This window comes from Strigops habroptila, chromosome 11 (assembly GCF_004027225.2).
Source record: "Strigops habroptila isolate Jane chromosome 11, bStrHab1.2.pri, whole genome shotgun sequence".
In the NCBI taxonomy this organism is placed as follows: domain Eukaryota; kingdom Metazoa; phylum Chordata; class Aves; order Psittaciformes; family Psittacidae; genus Strigops; species Strigops habroptila.
The window spans coordinates 32,505,303-32,524,153 of NC_046360.1; the positions used below are offsets into that span (position 1 = coordinate 32,505,303).

General features: G+C 45.8%; 1 protein-coding gene across 3 annotated transcripts in view; it reads left to right on the forward strand.

Moving 5' to 3' along the window:
* Positions 1-18,851, forward strand: part of LRIG1 (leucine rich repeats and immunoglobulin like domains 1) — a 91,310-nt gene that overhangs the window by 25,995 nt on the left and 46,464 nt on the right. For all 3 annotated transcript variants that reach the window (XM_030501903.1, XM_030501905.1, XM_032920216.1), the window contains 2 exons: positions 10,467-10,538; positions 15,228-15,302. In XM_030501903.1, coding sequence (XP_030357763.1) covers positions 10,467-10,538; positions 15,228-15,302 — 147 coding nt within the window. The remainder of the gene's footprint in view (positions 1-10,466; positions 10,539-15,227; positions 15,303-18,851) is intronic.

Genomic DNA, 18,851 nt, shown 5'->3' on the forward strand with positions numbered 1-18,851 from the left:
TCTTTGCAGCACATCCAATGGGACAGAGCTTCAAGTCAACACACCCGCTGAGATTTTTCTTAGATTGATGATGCAGCAGATGCACGGGGTGGCTGATGAGCAGCAGCTACTGGTGACACTGGTGTAGTGTGGTCATCCTGGGCCACCAGAGAATGGGAGAAGAAATGCCTCTTTGCTTCTGCAGTGTTCTGCTATATGAGGGTGGGAGGTGCTGCAGCCCCTCTCTGGTGTTAAAAGCAGCATCAAGTGCAGGAGAGGCTGAGAACAAGCTGGTGATCCCTGTGCCTGAGCTGCAAGACAAACCTGCACGCCGTTTTCCCAGTACCTTTTCCCCCAGCTCTTTGCCTGACTAGTTTTAACCAACGCACGAAATTCCTTTGTGCCGCTTCCAAGTGAGTGTGTTTTTGGGGGGAGATCAGTCCTTCCTGATTAACTATTAATAAGAAGAACCAGGAGAGAATAAAGCACTGAGCAAACACCATGGGAGCGGGCTGCCTGCCCTTCTCCCCATCATTAATGATTGACCAGGCTCTGCTCTGGCATGGCCACATGGTGCTGTGTGCCCTGTGCTGCCACTGGAGCGGGCATGGCCAAGCCCTGCTGGTGCTTTCCATCCCGGTGTGCAGTGTATGTGAACATGGTGGTACTGTCAGAGCTGGGCCTGCTGGTGTATTTACTTAGTATTTCTGATGAACTGTGGTGTTGAAGCAGTGGAAAAATGCTGTCTTGGCTAGTGAAGCGCTCTGAGCTTACCAGAAGTGCTTGTGGACATGATTGAAACCACTTGCATCCCCAAAGAGAGCAGAGCACATCGCAGTTGAGTGTGTTTTAGGAGAAAACATATCTTAAAGTATGGGTTATTGGATACTATTGAATGGTTGTTGACCCCAGATGTTTTCTTGTGGAAGCTTCTGAACAGTGTTTGGGGAGTTCCTGAATTATCTCCCTTTTCCATCAGCGCTCGACTCGTAACCCGCAGCTGGATTTTGCAAAGTCATGTGGTGGCAGGGTTGGGTTGCCAGCAGTTAAACACGCTGCCCTGGGTCTTTCCAAGCATCCGAACAAGCCAAAGGTTTAACATGGTTTGTCTGCTGCGAGTACTTGTGAAAAATTGCACAACTTTGAGATGGAAATATTTGCTTTGCAGAAGTAGCAGTTTTTGAAACTGTAAATAGCTCTTAGAGCTGATTTATCAGTGTAGCTCTTGTTATCGGTTGATGGAGGCTTAGCAGTTGTTCTAAGGTAGACATGTACGGTGAATTATATAGTTGTTAATCCTTGATAAATTGGTTTAGTATGTTGAATACACAGCGGGGAACCCTAATTGAAAATGTTAGTAAAGAAGTCATGGCCTCTATTGATTTACTGAAGAAACACAGTGGTGATGGAAGCAGCAGCAGCAATTTGTTTCATGAGCATTTTGCTTGAATTAGGCCTCCAGCCCTTGCTTCGGTGCTCTGAGAGAGTGTGCTTTGCCTTGTGGAAGCAGGATTTGCCATTAAATTAGAAGGTGAGTTTGCTCATGCAGTGGAGCAAACAACGTGCGGGGGTTTGTTTTTAGGATATGGCTTTCTCAAGACAGTAGGCAGTACTTTGATTAAAACAATAAACCCTATGCGTATCTGGGTAGATAAAGGGTGGAGTTTTATTTGTGGGTTAAAAAACAACCTTCCACATCCTGCTTTTCCTTCCCACTCCTTACCTGTTGCAGGTGGCAAACCAGGGTTGCCCTATGTTAATTCAATAGTTATTTAGATGCCTGTGCCCTCTTTGAAACGTGTTTGTGCTTTGAGGTGATGGTTGCAGCTGATGGCTCAGTGTGTTTTGGAGAGGATCAGCCTCCTTCAGGCAGTGTGGCTTAATAGAAGCAGCAAATAAAGTGAAAAATTGCTGCAATTACATCCCGCCTGCTCTAAGCCTTGCAGCATCCCCTCTTCCCTGTAAACAATACTGCCTTTGACTGAGCTGCCTTTTAGGAGCAGAAGAACATGCAATCCTGATGGGAGCGTTTATGGTCCCGGTGACTGCGGGCTAACTGCTGCTAGGATCTTTTTCAGAAGCAGAGATAACCTTATTGAATACCTTGTCATTCACGCTTGCTTTGTCTGGCCATCCTCGGTTGGTTTGGGTCCCTGCTGGCTGCAGGAAGGGCTGCATATGTCCCCAGGAAAGGGAGGGGCTATGGGTGCCTGTCCTCAGCCACCAGCGCAGGGCACGCTGCAGAGACAAGGGCTCATGGTCCTCTCTCTGCCATTGAGGCCATTGGATGGCTTTCAGATTGTTTCACTTCTTGAAATCTCACTTTTATTCTTTTTGAAGCAGTTGAAATGCTGAGAAAGCTCCTGTTGAGTGGACCAGGATCAACCATTGGTAAAATGAGTATCCTCACACCTTTCCTGATGCTGCAGAGGCATGGCAAGAGATCTACAAGCACCTGAGTTAGCCAAGTGCTTTACATTGTGCTGTACTTGCAGCTGTGTGTGATTATGTAGATTAAGCTGAAGCTAATCTTCCTTTAAGAAAAAAATTAAAACATTTGAGGTGTTTGGAGGCGATGGTGTTCCAAGGAAAATAAGAAAAGGCAGCAAAGAACTGGACTTTAGTTTTGCTAAGGTTATTAAAATAGGAGGAAATGGGAGCCTAGCTTTTGTCAAAACATATTTGCGTAAACTGAACAGGGCCTAAAATAATCTGACGCTGCCCTTTCTGAAAGAGACAAGCCTCTAAAAGTTCCTTGTTTGTGGGAGATGTAGGAGCCTCCAGCATTAGTGTAGCATTACCCAATGCTGCTGCAACGCAATTCTCTGCCCTTCCTCCGCCAGAGTGTGGTTGCTTTCCTGTTTGAGCCAGGGAGCCAACAGTGATGGAGATACCTGTGTGTGCTCATAGGTATCACACCTCGTATGAGCAGACCAGCTCTGGTAGTACCTTTACCCTTATGTGCCAGATGTGATCTCTGCATGCTAGTGAGCAGAAGCAGTTGTGAGGGCAGCGTGGCAGAGCAGGAGAAAGGGCCAGGGCTGAAAATACGTCCCTGAAAGTTACTAGAAGCTAATTCCCTAGTTCTTTGAACCATATCAACCACATGTTAAAGTAAATTGTACTCTGGCACAATGCTTCTCAGTGATGAGGTTTTAATTAGTGTTCTTTGCATTAATGACTGCATGCCTCTGCTGGAATCAGCGTGGTATTGATTCTTTGGTGATCATGCTACAGGAATTTCCTTTAGACAGTATTGTTGGTTGTGACTGAGAGTGATTCATGGTGCAGTTTTCTTGGTGTCTGGATGACCTCTCAAAGTTTGTCTTCACTGTCAAATTAGCTCATATTATGGCTTGAGGGTTGCCCTTAGGTTGACTCCTTTCTGCGCATAAAGCCCCTTATATGAGCAGGCTATTAACCCAAGCTAATATGATGCTGCTGCTGCTAATTTGAGCTAGGGCATAAGTAAAGCCTGAGTGAGCACATTCGCTTAGCTGCTAACAGGACCGCTCAGTGATGGGGCACAGCTTTACCCACGTGGGTGCTGCTTGTCTCTCATGTGTCCTGTAGAGTTCCCTTCTTCTCTCCAAAGCACATAGAACAGCAAGCTGGGACATTCACCTCTCTGCTGCCCTGTGTTTTGTTGATCTTGCCTCCTTTTAGGAGGCAACTCTTGCTGATGCTTAGTGCAAGAGACTTCTGTGCCCCAGCAATGTCCCTTCTCTTGTAAGCTGGGTAGAGCAGAGCTCACTAAAAGAAATCATGAGGGTTTTGGCTTGTTGGAGCCGTGGGCACCCCAGAAATTGAGCATCCCAGAGGCTGCACAGCCCAGTCAATCCTGCTCAGCAGTGTGGGAGCTCATGCTTGAGGCTGGCTGAACCGCAGGGTGTAGCACGGGTGCAGAGCCCTTCAGTGCGCCCATCAGCAAAGACGTATTACTGTTCTGTGTCGTTACTGACCATAGGCCTGTGACACTGAGCTTGGGAGCAGTGGTGAGGGTGATGAGGGACCCGAGGGGTATAAGAATCTGTGATTTTCTATCAGTTTAGCAGGCCAGATTCAAAGGAAACCCAGAAATGGCTGTGTTGGGTTGGGTGGGTGATTTCCCCAGTCCAGGCTTCAGCTTCTGGCAGTGGATGAGCCGCTTCAAAGGAATCTGCAAGAAATCCCCCAGAAGGTAAATAAGGACTGTGTGTCCAGCATGTGAAAGCTCCTTCTGACTCTCATCACTGTGGTGGCTTATGCAACTCCATTTGGTGGCCATTTGTTTTAGTGGGAGCTGAAAAAATCCCCTTTAAGGGAAGGTGTTGCTGTGCAGTGCAGATGTGGCTGGAACTAGCTGCAGTAGCTGTTTGGCTACTTGCCTTATGGAAGTAGATTTTGGACTTGTCCTGCGCACAAGGACAAGAAAATGGAGTAGAGCTGCTTCTTTCCATCCTTACATCCATACAACCACCTGAATCCTTGCAGTCTCTTTGATGGCTTTGTGCTTCGGTGTTAAGCCTTGCTTGTCACTGCTTCCAAGGACTCTGCCATCTCTCTGGGAGCTCATGAGCTTGTTCAAGAGAGAAATTTGAAAGAATTTCTGTTCAAGAAAGACATTTCTTCCGTTCAAGAAAGAAGTTTGTGCTTCCTTCCCTGCACAGCTGTATACTTTTAGCACGGGTAATGTGTTCCCCCTCTTGTTTCCCTGGCCCCCATCCCCAGGCTAATTCAACTGGAGCCATGCTTTTCATACCCAATCAAGTGTGCATGGGGCCTCCATTCCTGCGCTGTAAAGCCATCCACAAACATGTGGGAAGAGGATGATGCCTATTCAGTAAGCTGCAGACTAGGCAGCTATCTTTCGACAGATTAGCCAAAGGAATTTCTATTGCAGGGCTTGATTTGTTCTGGGCCCTCGGCTCGCTTTTGTGCAGGAGCAATGAAAAGTTGTGTTATGACAATGGTTGACAAAGTGTTTAATGAAAGCCACAGTTGGCAGTGGCAGAACTTTGAGCCATCCTCCTTTTCTCCAATGCCTGTCATCAAAAGGTGGAGAAACGCTTTTGACATAATCTTCTGCACTGACAGATAAATGGTTTTGATGTAAGGGTCGGAAACCTTCACCTCGCTGAACAGAATTCAGCCATCATCGTGGTGAGCAGAGACCAGGAGCTGCCTGTGTCACCATTCCTTTGTCTGGCGAGCCAGCCAGGCACCTCTCTTTTCAGGTGAGGTGACTCTTCTCCATGCTGATCAAGTTCCCAAAGCAGAGCCTTAACTTCTACGTAAACTCCTGCTCTACCCTGCTCCTTGCCCAACGATGCAGGATTGGCATCTCATGGTTCAAAGTGCTCACTGATCCCTCCTTGCTAGCAAGCAGGACCCTTCGTGACAGCATCATTACTTTTGGGAGGTGGTTTCAAGCCAGGCTGTGTACCTGGTTATTTAACAAGGCTTTCTTTTAGTCTCTGCACTGTTCAGTGATCCAGAGTGCCAGTTTCACAATGGTAACTAAAGGCAAACACTGCTTTCTTATTTAGTCTGGAATGGATGAATAGGCAGAACAGGGCCCTTCCCATATTGATTTAACAGGTTCTCAGTTTGTGATCACAGGCATCTTACTGACTGGAGGGGGAAAAACCCTACATTGTTGGATTAGCCAATACAAGGAAGACTTGAAGTATGCAATGGATAAATAATGTGCAGAGCACTTCTCATGCCTTTAAGTCAAAATAAAGTTTGAAAAGACCCACAAACTTCAGATCAGCTTCTCTATTCAATAGGGGGAAAAACAATCTGAACATTTGGGCCTACTCAAGTTGGTGGCTCTGTCTTCTCTGCCATTTGTAGAAGCTTCTGACCTTTGTAAGCTGCTTCCCTGGACTTACAGCCCAGGCTCTTGTCCAGGATTTATGTTGGCTGTCTGAATTCTGTTTTCTTTCCACAGTTGCCTTGGAGGGATCAAAATACCCTCCCATGAGTAATTCAGTGGAAACATGTACCCATGCAGGGAAGCAGGCAGGACACTGGGCAGTCTGCTTTCTGTGTGGGCATGTCCACACTTGGGTTTGGCTGACCCCATGTGGAGATGCAGGTGCCAGGAAATGAGCAGACCACACACCGAAGGCAAGGTCTCTTGGGACTGGCATAAAGCACTGTAAATGATGCTTTATAAACTGCCACATTGAAGAGATGCCCAGCACCTGAGATAGCTCAGATGGTTTAGGGGACTTCTCATTTGTGAAAGGACAGGGTTTGGCTTGGGGTTTTGGGTGCTCTTTGAAGACATTTTAGAGTACTGAAAGATGTGCTCAGTGATCCATTGCACTACTGCATGACATCAGACTTCTTGAGAAGTGACGTGTTCTGTGCTGTGGGAGAGCAGGAATGTGATGGTTTTCAGCGATGAGACAGCTGTGTCCCCAAAACTGGCATCTCCAACCAACCTGCATTGCCGGTCTGCGCAGCTTGATGAGGCCGAGGTGATGGAGATGTTACAGCTTCTGCAGTGCTTCATGCACTGCTGCACATCTGGGACCCACACTTAGTGTGGGGGGGGTATCTTATGTACCTATGACCTCAAGTTTTGAGTTCTCATTATTTGCATTACTGGAGCCCAACCAAGATTGAGGCCTTATTTCATCAGCATCGGGCAATCCAAGACAATACCTACCTCAATTTTATTTACAGTCTAAATAGACAAGACAGACAAAGGGTGGCTGTGGAAACAAAAGCTCTGGAGAGGTGATGTGACATGACCTGGTCACCCAGCAGGAGATTAACAGAGGCAGGAATAGACAGAGCTTTCCTGACTCCCAGTCCCAATGATCTATGTATTGGAGCATGTTGGTTCGTTCTCCTATTTGAATTCAGTGACTAGCATGCCAAATACTGTCTGGTGAGGGGATCCAAGTTCTGGGAAATGCATTCTTTGATTACTAGTGCTTCAGGCTAGAAATTCTTGGGCATTTTAATGTCAGTTAAAATACAGCTAGTCTCAGAAATGGAGTAAACTGTTTATTTTGGTGTATAGGTTTAACTTCAGCTCCTGTTTATTTTGCACTGACTCTCTATTTCTACCTTTCATTTCCCCCTCTGATTTTAAGTATATTGCATGTTTGTGGCAGTTGGAGTGGGTAGCATGGGGAGAACTGAAAACTTTGGCATGAAGGTGTAGTTCACCTGTGTTTCTGCAGCAACCATTGGAAAGTCTGTCTTTTACTGGAGTAGGCAAAATACGGCTCTGCCTTCTGAAAAGCCAGCTACTTGTGCGGTGACTTTGATGTTCCAACTTCTTGAATGGCAGCAACAGTAATCAGAAAGTCACTCTCGATTATGTTAAACTGTGGCCATGAAATCCTTTAATTCGCCAAGACATGTGTTTTCTCACTTGTGAACTTCTGAGGTTCATGTCAGCTTTAGCACTGGTTAAAGCCAGGGATCTGGTCCCTTGGACAAGGATGCTAGTTTGGTGCCTGTGATTCTCAGTGCTTGATTTGTAAAATAGCCTCTTAGCTTATTGCAAAGGAATGTTTAAAGGATAAATATGTTACCTTAAGAAATGCAAAGATCTGCAGCAATAGAATGTATAGAAATACATGAAAACAGATGGTCTCATGCTCGGTCATGTCTGTGGCTGTATTTCCCCCTTACAGTTTGTCACTAGTATTTCTGTGTCAGCTTTATTGTCTTGAGCCTATAGGACATTACCTGTTGTGTTTTCTCTTTTTGTCTGTACATCAGGCAGGGACAAGCTCCGACCTGATCTTGCTGTGTGGTTTAAAAAAGAAATAGTAATGTAATCTGTGGGCAAATTGCACTTTAATTCATAATTGTGCTATGAATATGGACTTGGCTTTCAAATGCACTCCGAGTTTAAGCTGCAGTTTGACTTTTAGTTAGATAAATGCCTTTGAGTTCACAGTGAAATGGATATCAGCTGTAGGCTGGTATTGATTTAAAGGTCTCTAGAGTCTTTTAAAAGACAGTAGGGGCTTACAGGACAGCATATTTTAAAACTAGATGCTTGGTTAGGTTTTACAGTCCTGTGTAGCTTCAGGTCTAGGTTCTGCAAAGAGCCAGCCTGTGTTGTTGATTTTCGGAGCCTTCTTTCACAGCAGGTATTGGCATCAAATCGAACATGTCAGGCAAGATGCAAGGAGCCGCCTTCAGAGCTGGCTGCTCTGAGATGATGGGGAACGGCGTGTGCATGAGAACTATCAAATGGTTCCCACGTGCAGGGGACGCTTTGAGGACTTCCCATAAGTGCGTTATAGGAGGGCAGGTGATCAATAACTGCTTTTTAGCTTGAAAGAGGTGTTTATTGCTTCCTGCTCATCATGCAAAATTGGTAAGCTTTGTGGTCTTCCAAGTCGTGGTGTTTGTAAGGTTGCTGTGGGGATGGATTTCTCTTTGCAGTACCATGAAGTGCAGCAGGTTAGCACAAGCAGTTCAAACAGGAGATCTTCATCTCTGCTCTTCTTGCAGCTGCCCTTTTTTTGTGTCCTTTGGCTCTGGGGACCTGTACCATGGGTAGAAGTTCAGTAGGTGCCTGGTGACTTAGGTCCTGTTTACCTGTGTGGGCTCCAGACCTGCTTGGGCTTTGTGGGCACATCTTTAAAACAACACAAAACACACAGCACAGGGAAGATTGGCCAGTTTTCTAGTCAGACTGGCTTGGTGGTTTGAATAAGCAGCTGAGTGTTTGAGGGCTTATCTAAAATCAAGCCATGAATCTTTTGGGTTGTGTTCAGAGGTGCAGTAAGAGGGTGTAACCTCCCTGCAGAGGAGACAGGAGGGTTGAATTTTACCCAGGATAATATCCTGGAGCAGGGTGTGGAGCAAGGTGAAATGAAAGTAGGTCCCCCTCACAATTTCCTTACAACTAACTGTGGTTGCTTTTCTGCTACCGCCCATCAATTTGCCCCCTCCCTCTTTAGATTACACGCTCACAGGAACATGCAACTCTGCATGCATCATGTTAATTAGGCCATTTGTTACTTTCTGCATCATTAGTCACTTGGTTTTAATTGATCTGTGCTCTCCTGGTAAGCCCGTAGCTGCAGGTTTGACCTGTCGTGTGTGGTGTGCTGATAGTGCGTATCGTGGCGGGGAGACTCTGCGGTTGCACTGTATGATGCTACAGCAGAGCATGGCAAAGCTCTTGTGGTTTTTGAAGTCCAGCTCTGGGGCCCCCAACATCAGAAGGATGTGGACCGGTTAGAGTGAGTCCAGAGGAGGGCCATAAAGATGGGCAGCAGGCTGAAGCACATCTCCCGTAGAGACAGGCTGAGAGAGTTGGGCTTAGTTCAGCCTGGAGAAGAGAAGGCTCCAGGGAGACCTTAGAGCAGCTCCTACTGCCTAAAGGGGACAAGAAGAAATCTAGAGAGGATCTTTTGACAATGGCCTGTAGGGACAGGACAAGAGGGAATGGCCTTAAGGTGAGAGAGGGGAGATTTAGATTAGATATTAGGAAGAAGTTCTTCCCTGTGAGGGTGCTGAGGCGCTGGCACAGGGTGCCCAGAGAAGCTGTGGCTGCCCCATCCCTGGCAGTGTTCAAGGCCAGGTTGGACACAGGGGCTTGGAGCAACCTGCTCTAGTGGAAGGTGTCCCTGCCCATGGCAGGGGGTTGGAACTGGATGATCTTGAAGATCCCTTCCAACCCAAACCAGTCTGGGATTCTATGAGTTGGTTCTTTCTTTGCATTATTTTGTGTTTGCTGTCCCTAACAATCCTTGCAGTGCATTTCTTCCAGAGGCACATTGAGCTCTGGCTGTGTTTCCAAACAGGGATGTCCTGCGAGGCAGTTCTGCTCTCCCACCAGGCTGTTTTCAGATTAATACAGCAACCTATTTGCCATCCATCGGTGAAGTGCTATAATATGATCTAGATTTGGACTGTCAGTTGGTTGGCACTGTTGAGGACCAAAGTGTGTACTGCTACATGAGTAGCTGTAATCACTGATTAAAAAATCATGTAGTGATATAATAATAATACTATCTGGGTAGAAAACGTGGAATATATTTTGTGTTTATACTTAGTAAGTGTCCATACCTGTGTGTATTTATTTTGTATGTAACGCAGTGGTCTGTGAAATTACTCTGTGTGAATAGAGCTATAAAATATTTAGCAGAAGGTTTGCTGATTGCTTCAGTTCAGACTCTAATTTGTCAGGAAATATCCTATTCATCTGTGATTAGTCTTGTGGTTGTGAATAACCAATAGAAGAATAATAAATGTAATTGTGCAATATAAAGACAAATTAAAACCACACTAATGCAAGAGAGGAAAAAGCTTAGGGAGAGCTAGATAACATTCTGATCACGGAACTTAACTCATTCGTGTATTGAACAGGAAAGTGCCGCCCTGCCATGTTTAAGTGCTCTTGTTTAAAACAAATCAAACCCCACCCTCCCAGTGCAATCCAGAATAATTAAGACTGTGTTTTTCTGAGCATGGTAACTGCACTGTGCTGATCCCACTGTCTCTTATTTTAACAGAAACCTGAGCTACAACAAGTTGACGGAGATTGACCCTTCTGCCTTTGCAGAGCTGTCGAACCTGGAGGAAGTGTAAGTATTCTTTCAAATCATTTAAGACTGTGTTTTGCCAGGGCACTTTGTGTGCCAGGAGGAAATTATATCTAATTTCCTAAGGCACTGCCTTCCTTTAGTTAACTTGAACGAGCAGATCTGGCTTGGTGTGGAGTTTTATTTACGCCACGTTGTACCTGTGCTGGGCTTTTCTAAACTAAACAGTTAGCAGAACACAACACCCCAGTTGAAACAGCATGGCTGTTACTGGAAATCATTGGAGTTTGCCTCCGTCAGTCTTGTGCAATGCTCAGCTAACACACCTGAACATACACACAAAGCTCCTTGCTGAAAGGATAACCCTGAAGCAAGGCAGAACAGCCTGGATTGTGATACCTGATGCCAACCTAACCCAAATCTCCTAGGAAACAAAGGTGTAGTGTAGTGGATAACAAAGCACTTAACTGTGTCTCCTCTCTGACATTTGTGCTCCTTTTTGGAACCAGAACAAGTTCTGTTTGAAGCCTGCTCGGTGAGGCTAAAACAACAGAGCTGTCTTCTGCTTCGCTGGGGGAAGAGAAGGAGCTGGTGATGGTCTGTGTGGCTGTGCCAGACCCTCCTTGCTGATAAAGAGACCTTGTTTAGGGAATCACAGGATTTTCTGGCCCTTGATCTTTGCTCAGCACCACTTGCAGAGGAGCTGTGCTTGTCAGTGATTCCTGGAGCTCTGATTTTGGGGTTTGAAAACCGAAAGTGACTGAAATTGCAAGTGGTGGGTTGAGGTAATGAGCTCGTGTTTGAATGGTGAATCGTTGGCATACTTGAGGTTTGGGCTCTGTTTGAAGAGCTACTGATGCTTCATGGGAAACTGAAAAAACGTTTCCTTTCTGAAACAATACTGTGCTCTGTGTATATCATGCATTTTCTCTTGTCCTCTGTCTGTTTTCATTAAAGTGTTGGCTGTGAGGCTCGTGGAGGGGCCAGATCCTGCAATTCTCAAATAGGCAAAAGGGTTTGCTGTGGCAGGAGTTCTGCCTGACTGGTGCGTGCAGGATTTGGACCATGGGGATTATTGTAGCATCTTGCCCCTGGCTCCCCTGCTTACACTAATAGTAGAGAGCTTGCTAGGGATCATGATCAAGTGAGGAGTGACTACAATGCTCTGAAAATCAGTTCATCGAAAGAGCAGTCAGGGAGGGGAGAGAAAGTGATGCAGGTCAGCGAAACCCTGCCTATAGCATCTGTTTTCTCAGCTTTAAACAGTGGAAAGCCTTAAATTACTCTGTGCTTAAAGAAGAGAATTGCAGCCTTGATCCCATGAGACTTTAGAATTATCCTAACATGATCGTGGCTTAGCAATAGCTTTTATTTGTGGAAATGCCTGAAGGCATGTGACTTCAGGGAGCGTGGGGCTGGGAAATGTGTGGGGGTTCTGATTCCTTAGGCAGGGAGCTCCCTGTGCAAAGTGCTGCACGTGTTGAGAGCAGGACAAGCCCTGCATGGAACAGTCAGCTGCTAAAAGAAGGGTTTGGGGTAGGTTAAGTGGTGCAGCCTGCAGAGTAATGGTGCAGATAAGAGCTGCTTGCTGCGTCAGGGTTAGGTAGAAGGGAGAGAGCAGAGGAGTGAGTAGGAGGGAAAAGGGAGCAGTCAGAAATGGGAGACTGGGAGGGAGGCAGAGGTCTGGAGCAGAGCCTGGAAGGCAGGCTCTGGAAAGTGTGAGGGAGAAGCTCTATTAAAAGCCCTATCTACCAATCTTGGTTGCTTTTGAATAACAGCTAAACCACAGACCACTGAAATAAACTGCATTTCACAAAGAGAACCACATCTGTACTGCCCGAGCATCTCCTTTCTGAGAGTGTTTTTTTTATTAAGCACTTTACAAACAGTCATGAAATACACATCATGCTGTGGCATGTCCTGAGAGCAAGTTGGTGTTTTGCTGTGCGCACTGTGCTGGGCAAACCAAGTCACCCTCAGGGGAAGAGATTGCCCCAAATAATAAATGCATTGATAAGATTTGAAACCTCCCATGATGCTTCCAACACGGTGCCTGTGGTGCCTGCGCGTTATAGATAAGGCTTAAAGTTCTCTCTGTCTCTGCATGTGAATAATTAGTGTAATATATTTTGAAAACCTTTCGTTTTCCCTTGATTTTAAGAAAATACAGACCAAAAGGTTTAAACTTCATCACTTGAGTGCTCTGTTTTGCTTCCCTGAGATTGTAATAAAGTTATTGCTGTATTTACCTACATTTTTCCCTTTCCATGGGTGGGGGGAAGGCTTGAGAAGCTTTTTCCCCTTAAATGTGTAAGTCCATGGGATGAAATTTAGTGCTTAAAGTGATACGAAACCCACATGCTCTGAAATAAGTAGCTTTGTGCTGATAGGGGCTCAGGTGGTAGGGGCTGGGGTGGGACATTACTTTCCTTCAGGACTCCAATGCTCCCTCTAATGACAACCCCCTGGGGTCTGTCCATCCTTGGTTGAAAAGGTGGGATGGAGGGTGCTGCTTGGAGGTAGACCCTGTGGTCCTTTGTGGGGTTTCTTCAGGTCATATGGATCATGGGATCCATGAAAGTGATGGCTGCAGGCCTCTCAGGTTTTCCAAGCTCATTTGTAACAGAGAAGTAGTAACTGTGCTGAAATTCCTCCCCAAACAACTCACCTTTTATTTGCTAAAGTGCCTTTCACTGAAAGCTCTGGAGAGCTGTGCTATTTTTGAGCAGGCTCCATTTCAGCTTGACACCAGCCTGGCAACTGGACCGTAAATATTTTATATGGTTGGCCCCCCCTCCTCCTCTGCCTCAGCATCCAAAGGCAGCGGGTTTGTGTCGTCAAAGGGGAGGGATGGGGAGGAGAAAGGAGGCTGAAAGTTTAAGTTTGTTGAGCCTGGCTGTTCTGGTTTGGGGCTTTTTTTGCTGCTCTCCCCTTTTTGTTCCTTTATAAGGGAGAAGGATAAGATGAGATGGAAATCAATGCAAATACTGAGCTTGCTGTCATCTCTGCGTTTGGCACCTGGTGCCTGTGAATGAAGAGAGAAAATGAGGTGGGAGAACCACTTCTGACTGACTTCTGGCCTGACAGGAGGCTGATAGATGAAAATCACACTTATGTCAGAGGAGGGTTTGACCATTTGGATGCTGGGTGGTGTTGAAGCTGCTTAACCAGAGCTGACCCAGGCTAGGGGACGGTGGGCCTAACTATCCTTTTCCCATGCTATGTCAAAAGATGCTCAGTCGGATGTTAATGAAAACATGGTACAAATATAAACAATATAATGCTCTTTGCAGCTGGCTTTGTCCCTTTGAAAGCTCTAGACCTTGCCATAATACGAGCAACAATGAGCTTTTAGTCGCAAAGTGGAGCTCCTTGCTGAATTGCAATGCATCTGGCTTTTTTTCCCCCCCCCTTACATTTTAAGCTATGGGTATAATGTCAGAGGTAGAGCCGAGCCCGAGGAGAGCTTTTATCCCAGCAGTGCTTGGGACTCCTCATGAAATCAAATCTCTTGCCTGCTCTCGGAGGAGTCAGAAGGAAGTTCTGGGATGGATGTACCGCTGCCCTCTCCCACCTTCCAAAAAGAGTTTTAAAGGCCAGAAATAAAGAATCACCATAATCTAGGATTGCCCCAACTCGTGCCTATGGCTTAGCTGTGCTGTGGTCCCCTGCCTGCTATGGGGATGCTCTGCTTCTTGCACCCAATGGCAATCTATCCAAAAGCCCCTGCAGAAGGGGAATGGTTTAAAGCCAGGCAGTGTTGGGAGACCCAGCGAGGCTCTGCTTCAAGCAGTCAGTGATCAGAGGTGTTTGGGGTCCTGTGGAGCCACCGTGGGCTGCCCGGCTCAGCCTGGCAGGGGCTGGGCTTTAATCACTTCGGCATGTGGCGGTGGGGAGCAAGATGGCTGAGAAATTAGGTAATTCTCAAGCAGCCAGACAAGCGACTGTTACAGTAATTAATTGACTAATTCACCATACAAACAAGGGCTCTTTAAACTGAGGAAGAGCCGGTCACATGGCAAGGATCTGTTTTCAGTCAGAAAAACACTTCAAACATTAGGCCATTGAAGGGGACATTCTTATACCACAGTTTCCAGCAGCAGGCTCTGTCTGCAATTGCCATTAGCCCCGGGGGGCCTGCATGGTGCTCGCTGGCTGGAGCAGGTCACCTGCATTTGGTGGCATTGCTGTGCCCACAGTGGGTTTTGTGTGTCTGTGGCTTTGTGGGGCTGCCCTTGTGGGATCTGGCGTGGGGAGAAGGACTGAGGCTGCCGTTCCCCACCGCAATGGCACTGCAGCCTGGCATGGAGGGGCAAGTGGAGGCTGTTGTGTGCAGAGGGAGTTAAACTTCTTGTCCTGAGGATGGCCATGGGTGCAAATAGTCTCTTATCTCAGGCTGGGCTCCGTGATGACTGTGGAAACTCGAGCTGGAGTGGCATAGGACCTTCCTTGGTGGCTTTGCTTAAGGGAATGGGTGCAAGGGGGGATAAAAATCCTTACTTTTTGTAAGGAAGATCCTGTGGGACCAGTTATGATGCTTCTCCTTCATTGAACGGTTGCGTTTGGAAGATGAAGTGGGACCATCAGGGAGATTCAGACAAAGCCCTTGATACCAAAACATCAGCATTCCTGGGGAGTCGAGGGGGGTTGGATAAGGAAGTGCTGAAGCCATCCTCCTGCGTACTTGGTTGTAGACTGCTTGCTTCAACAACTACCTTGTGTTTGTTGCAGGCGACTGGACAACAACGAGCTGACCGCCATTCCCTCTCTGGGACCTGCTGCTTCCAGCGTCCGATCCCTCCACCTGTAAGTCACTGCTGCTCTTTTGGCTTTGGGTTGTTTATGGGGTAGGTTTAGCTGCCACTGATGGAGAGTTCTGTGTGTGTCATACCTGCTTCTGCTGACTCTTCAGATTTCACTATCAGGCTTGTGGGCACCTTAATGAAGGAACATCTAGAATTGTGTGACTTGTGTGAGATTGGGCTCAATTGATGATGATGGTTACGTGCTTATGGTCGCTGGTAACGTATGTCAATAAGCTGTGTCAGTAAACTCTACAGGTTAGTTGCATATTGAGTAAAATTACTTGTTTCTCATCTGCCTTTGAGTTTCAACCATTATGTCATATTTGTGCTGTTAAATGAGTATATAATTTTACTGTTGTGGGGTTTTTTTTCCTGGCACTGTTCTGATCTTTTCTCTTAAAGCCAGAGACCATTCACATCTTAATCCTTTAGGGAACTCATTCCAGACCCATTTTTATGGTCTCTTTCAACTTCTTTTTTTTTCCTCCTTTTGAGAGAGTGATTGGTGATTGTAAGGGTAGGTCTGCAGAAGCTTTGAAGTTCCTAACTCTTTAGTAGTTTAGGTGCCCACAAGGTGTTAGACACCCGAGAGCCCTTGTGTATCTGCCACTGAGGTTCTTAAGGATGCTGCGGAAGGGAATAAGGACATTATAGTATCAAACTACTTAGTACCTTAAGAATGTGGATTTCTAGAATTATTTTTGCATGTGTCTGCATGTGTAGTGCACACAGAGAAGGAATTTTGCTGAGGTATACATGATACCTCCCAAGTTCCTGGGAAGGGGAAGTGGTTATAGGTAATACGGACTCCAGCAAAGTGCTTGGGCAGTTCAAGTGATGGCTTCCAGTGTGCATGGCCTTGCAGTGTCGTATTTGCCATGGATTTCCTTCTTGTAGCGGAAGATGCCCATGTCCATACCATGAGGTGATTGGCCTCTCATGCTTAAAAGGCTCTGATTTACTCTGGGGCAACCTTGATCTGTTGACTAAAAGTACATTCCTATTACTTAAATGAAGGATAAAATTGGGTGAAACTGGCACTGTTCCTGCTCTTCCATTAGGCAATGTTAAAATATGTAAAGCAGACAAACTCCCTCACTGACTTAATTCAGTTTAAGGATCTTAGCTTCACATCGGTGTCCATATCTCACTCCTGGCGTGAAGTGAGTTGAACTTTTGTTTGAGATACGGTTCCTTTCATCTGGTTCTTGGGTATACAGTGTTCTTGCAGAGCTCGTGAAGAGCCAGAGTGCTTCTCTGCTATCACCAGCGCTGGATCTAGCAAGTGTTGTTTCTATTAAATGCATAAGTAACCACTTCACCTCCTGGGTGGAGGGGTGGCTTGTGTCTCAGCACTTATCAGACCTGTCAAATAAGTCGCGTGCAGTTGGTGTGAAACCGTCGTGTTTGATTCCTGCCTCCTGCTGCTGCCTCTCCCTGCTTGCGTGGCCACATGTGAAGCCTGGATGCGTGATCTGGGGGCTGCTGGCTGCAGAGCAGGGTGGTAACTCCCTCCAAGCATGTTCTCTTGTTGAAGGCATGATGCCCTGAGAGGCCGTCTGCCTGCCACTTGAACTGAGCTTACCAGGCTGTGGCATAACCCAGTGTGTTATGCACTGGGATTCAAAAACAACTCCAGAAATCTGATTTATGGGTGGAATAGCTTGCATGCAGTTTACCATCCAGGATATAGTTTTAGGCCCCCCAAATCGGCTTTTGTTTCTCACGAAGTCTATAAATGATCTGAGTTTCATAAGCCCCTGTTGTTATTTTTGCTATTAATTTAGCTATTGGCAAAGGACCAAATTGCTGGAGCTTTGGGGTTTTTATTCCTGAAATGAAGTAAGCAGTTTGGAAAGGAGGAATAATGACTGGTGGAAGGCAGGAGATTTACAGCTCCTCTGAAATTTCAGAGTGGTGCAGAAGGAAGGGGAAGGTACAAAGCCAAATGATAAAAGGACGGTATTCTAAACAGAACCTGCTTAGTATCACTTTCCAGAAATCTGTATTGCTCTCCTCAGCTGCTACACATAAATAACTCTGATAGTGGGATTTGTAATGCTGCTGTCATACCTCTGCAAGAAGGATCTCTTTGTTTAGCTTGGTTCAGAGAATGCCACTTCCCCCCCTTGCATTTCCTTTTAATTTTTATCAGAGGTAAAAATAATCTGAGAGCTGTTTTAAAGTACCTGCTTTAATCGATGCTGCTGACTGACTCGCATTGGAATGATTTGCTGAGGAAGTGAAGCTTTCTACATCCTTGGGAGTCTTTAAATCAATTGGATGGCTTCTTAAAAGATGGTCCTTTAGTTCAACTCTGGGTTAATGGGCTTGATACGCAAATTGTTGGGTAAAGTTCTTTGGCCTCGTGTGATGTAAAGAATCAGATTATATGGTCATATTGGTTTCTTCTGGCCTTCAAATCTGTGAAGTAATAATTGGGGAGGCTGCCAAACCAAACCCAGGGTGAAGACTCATAATGAAGACTGTGTACTGAGAAACTGGTTTATGTTTAAGTATATAGCGTTACAGTGTATTCTTACTGCTAAAGAAAAATAAATACATTTCCTCTTTTTTTTTCCTCAGTGTTTAGAAATGTGTGAAGTGTGTTTACCTCACAAACCTCTGAAGTAGGTCTTGTATATTGCATGTGGTTAAGTATTTCCAAAGGGCTGTGAATGTATTATAAGAGCAAGAGTTGTATATTTGTCACTCAAAACAACCCCTTTGAATGAGTTACTTCGTCTCCTACTCTTCATAAAGCAGGGAAGAGACTTCATCTCCTTTTCCAAGAAGGTTTATTTCAATGAGCTTGATTGCTGTTTTGGGGTTTGCCATACCTGTCTCCCATCACCCCAAACTTGACCCCCACATACGTGTGGACCATGGGCCAGTTATGTATGTATGTAAGCACGTGGGAATCTGTTGGAGAGACAGTTCTCAAGGTTCTTTACAAATCTTTGGGTGTTTCAGGCTGCAGATGGATGCAGACATATGTATGAAACATGCTATGCCCTATTATACTGCCGTGAAGTTTAGTTCAGCTTAATTATTCCTTGAAGAGTCGGTTTGTTTCTCTTGCACATTGAAAATACTGCCAAAGTTGTTCATCTTGACAAGAGCAAACATAAGGGACTTGATAAGGCTTTTAATAGAACAGAAGGGAAAAATAATCTTATGTACGGGTTACCAAATAAAGACAGACATTAAATGCAAACATCTGTTAGTGCAAACAAAAGCCAGGAAATTCAGCTGGGAGGGGGAGAGACCGAGTCTGGATTCATTCCGAAATTACATCGGAGTAGCTGAGAGGAGAATCTTGCCTGAAATTCCCACAGCATTTGTAATTTAGCTACAGTTCCTAGACTTGGACATTTGGGAGTTGATGGCAGGATGTTTTCACTGACATGCTCTTGGCTGAGGATTTCCCTTCCCAATGTTCCCTTCTCCTGCAACTCAAGCGCGTTAACTCTTTAGGTTCTTGAGGAGGCTGTTACCTGCTGCAGTGGGGAAGGGGAAGATGGAAGAAACCATTTATTTATAGCAGAAC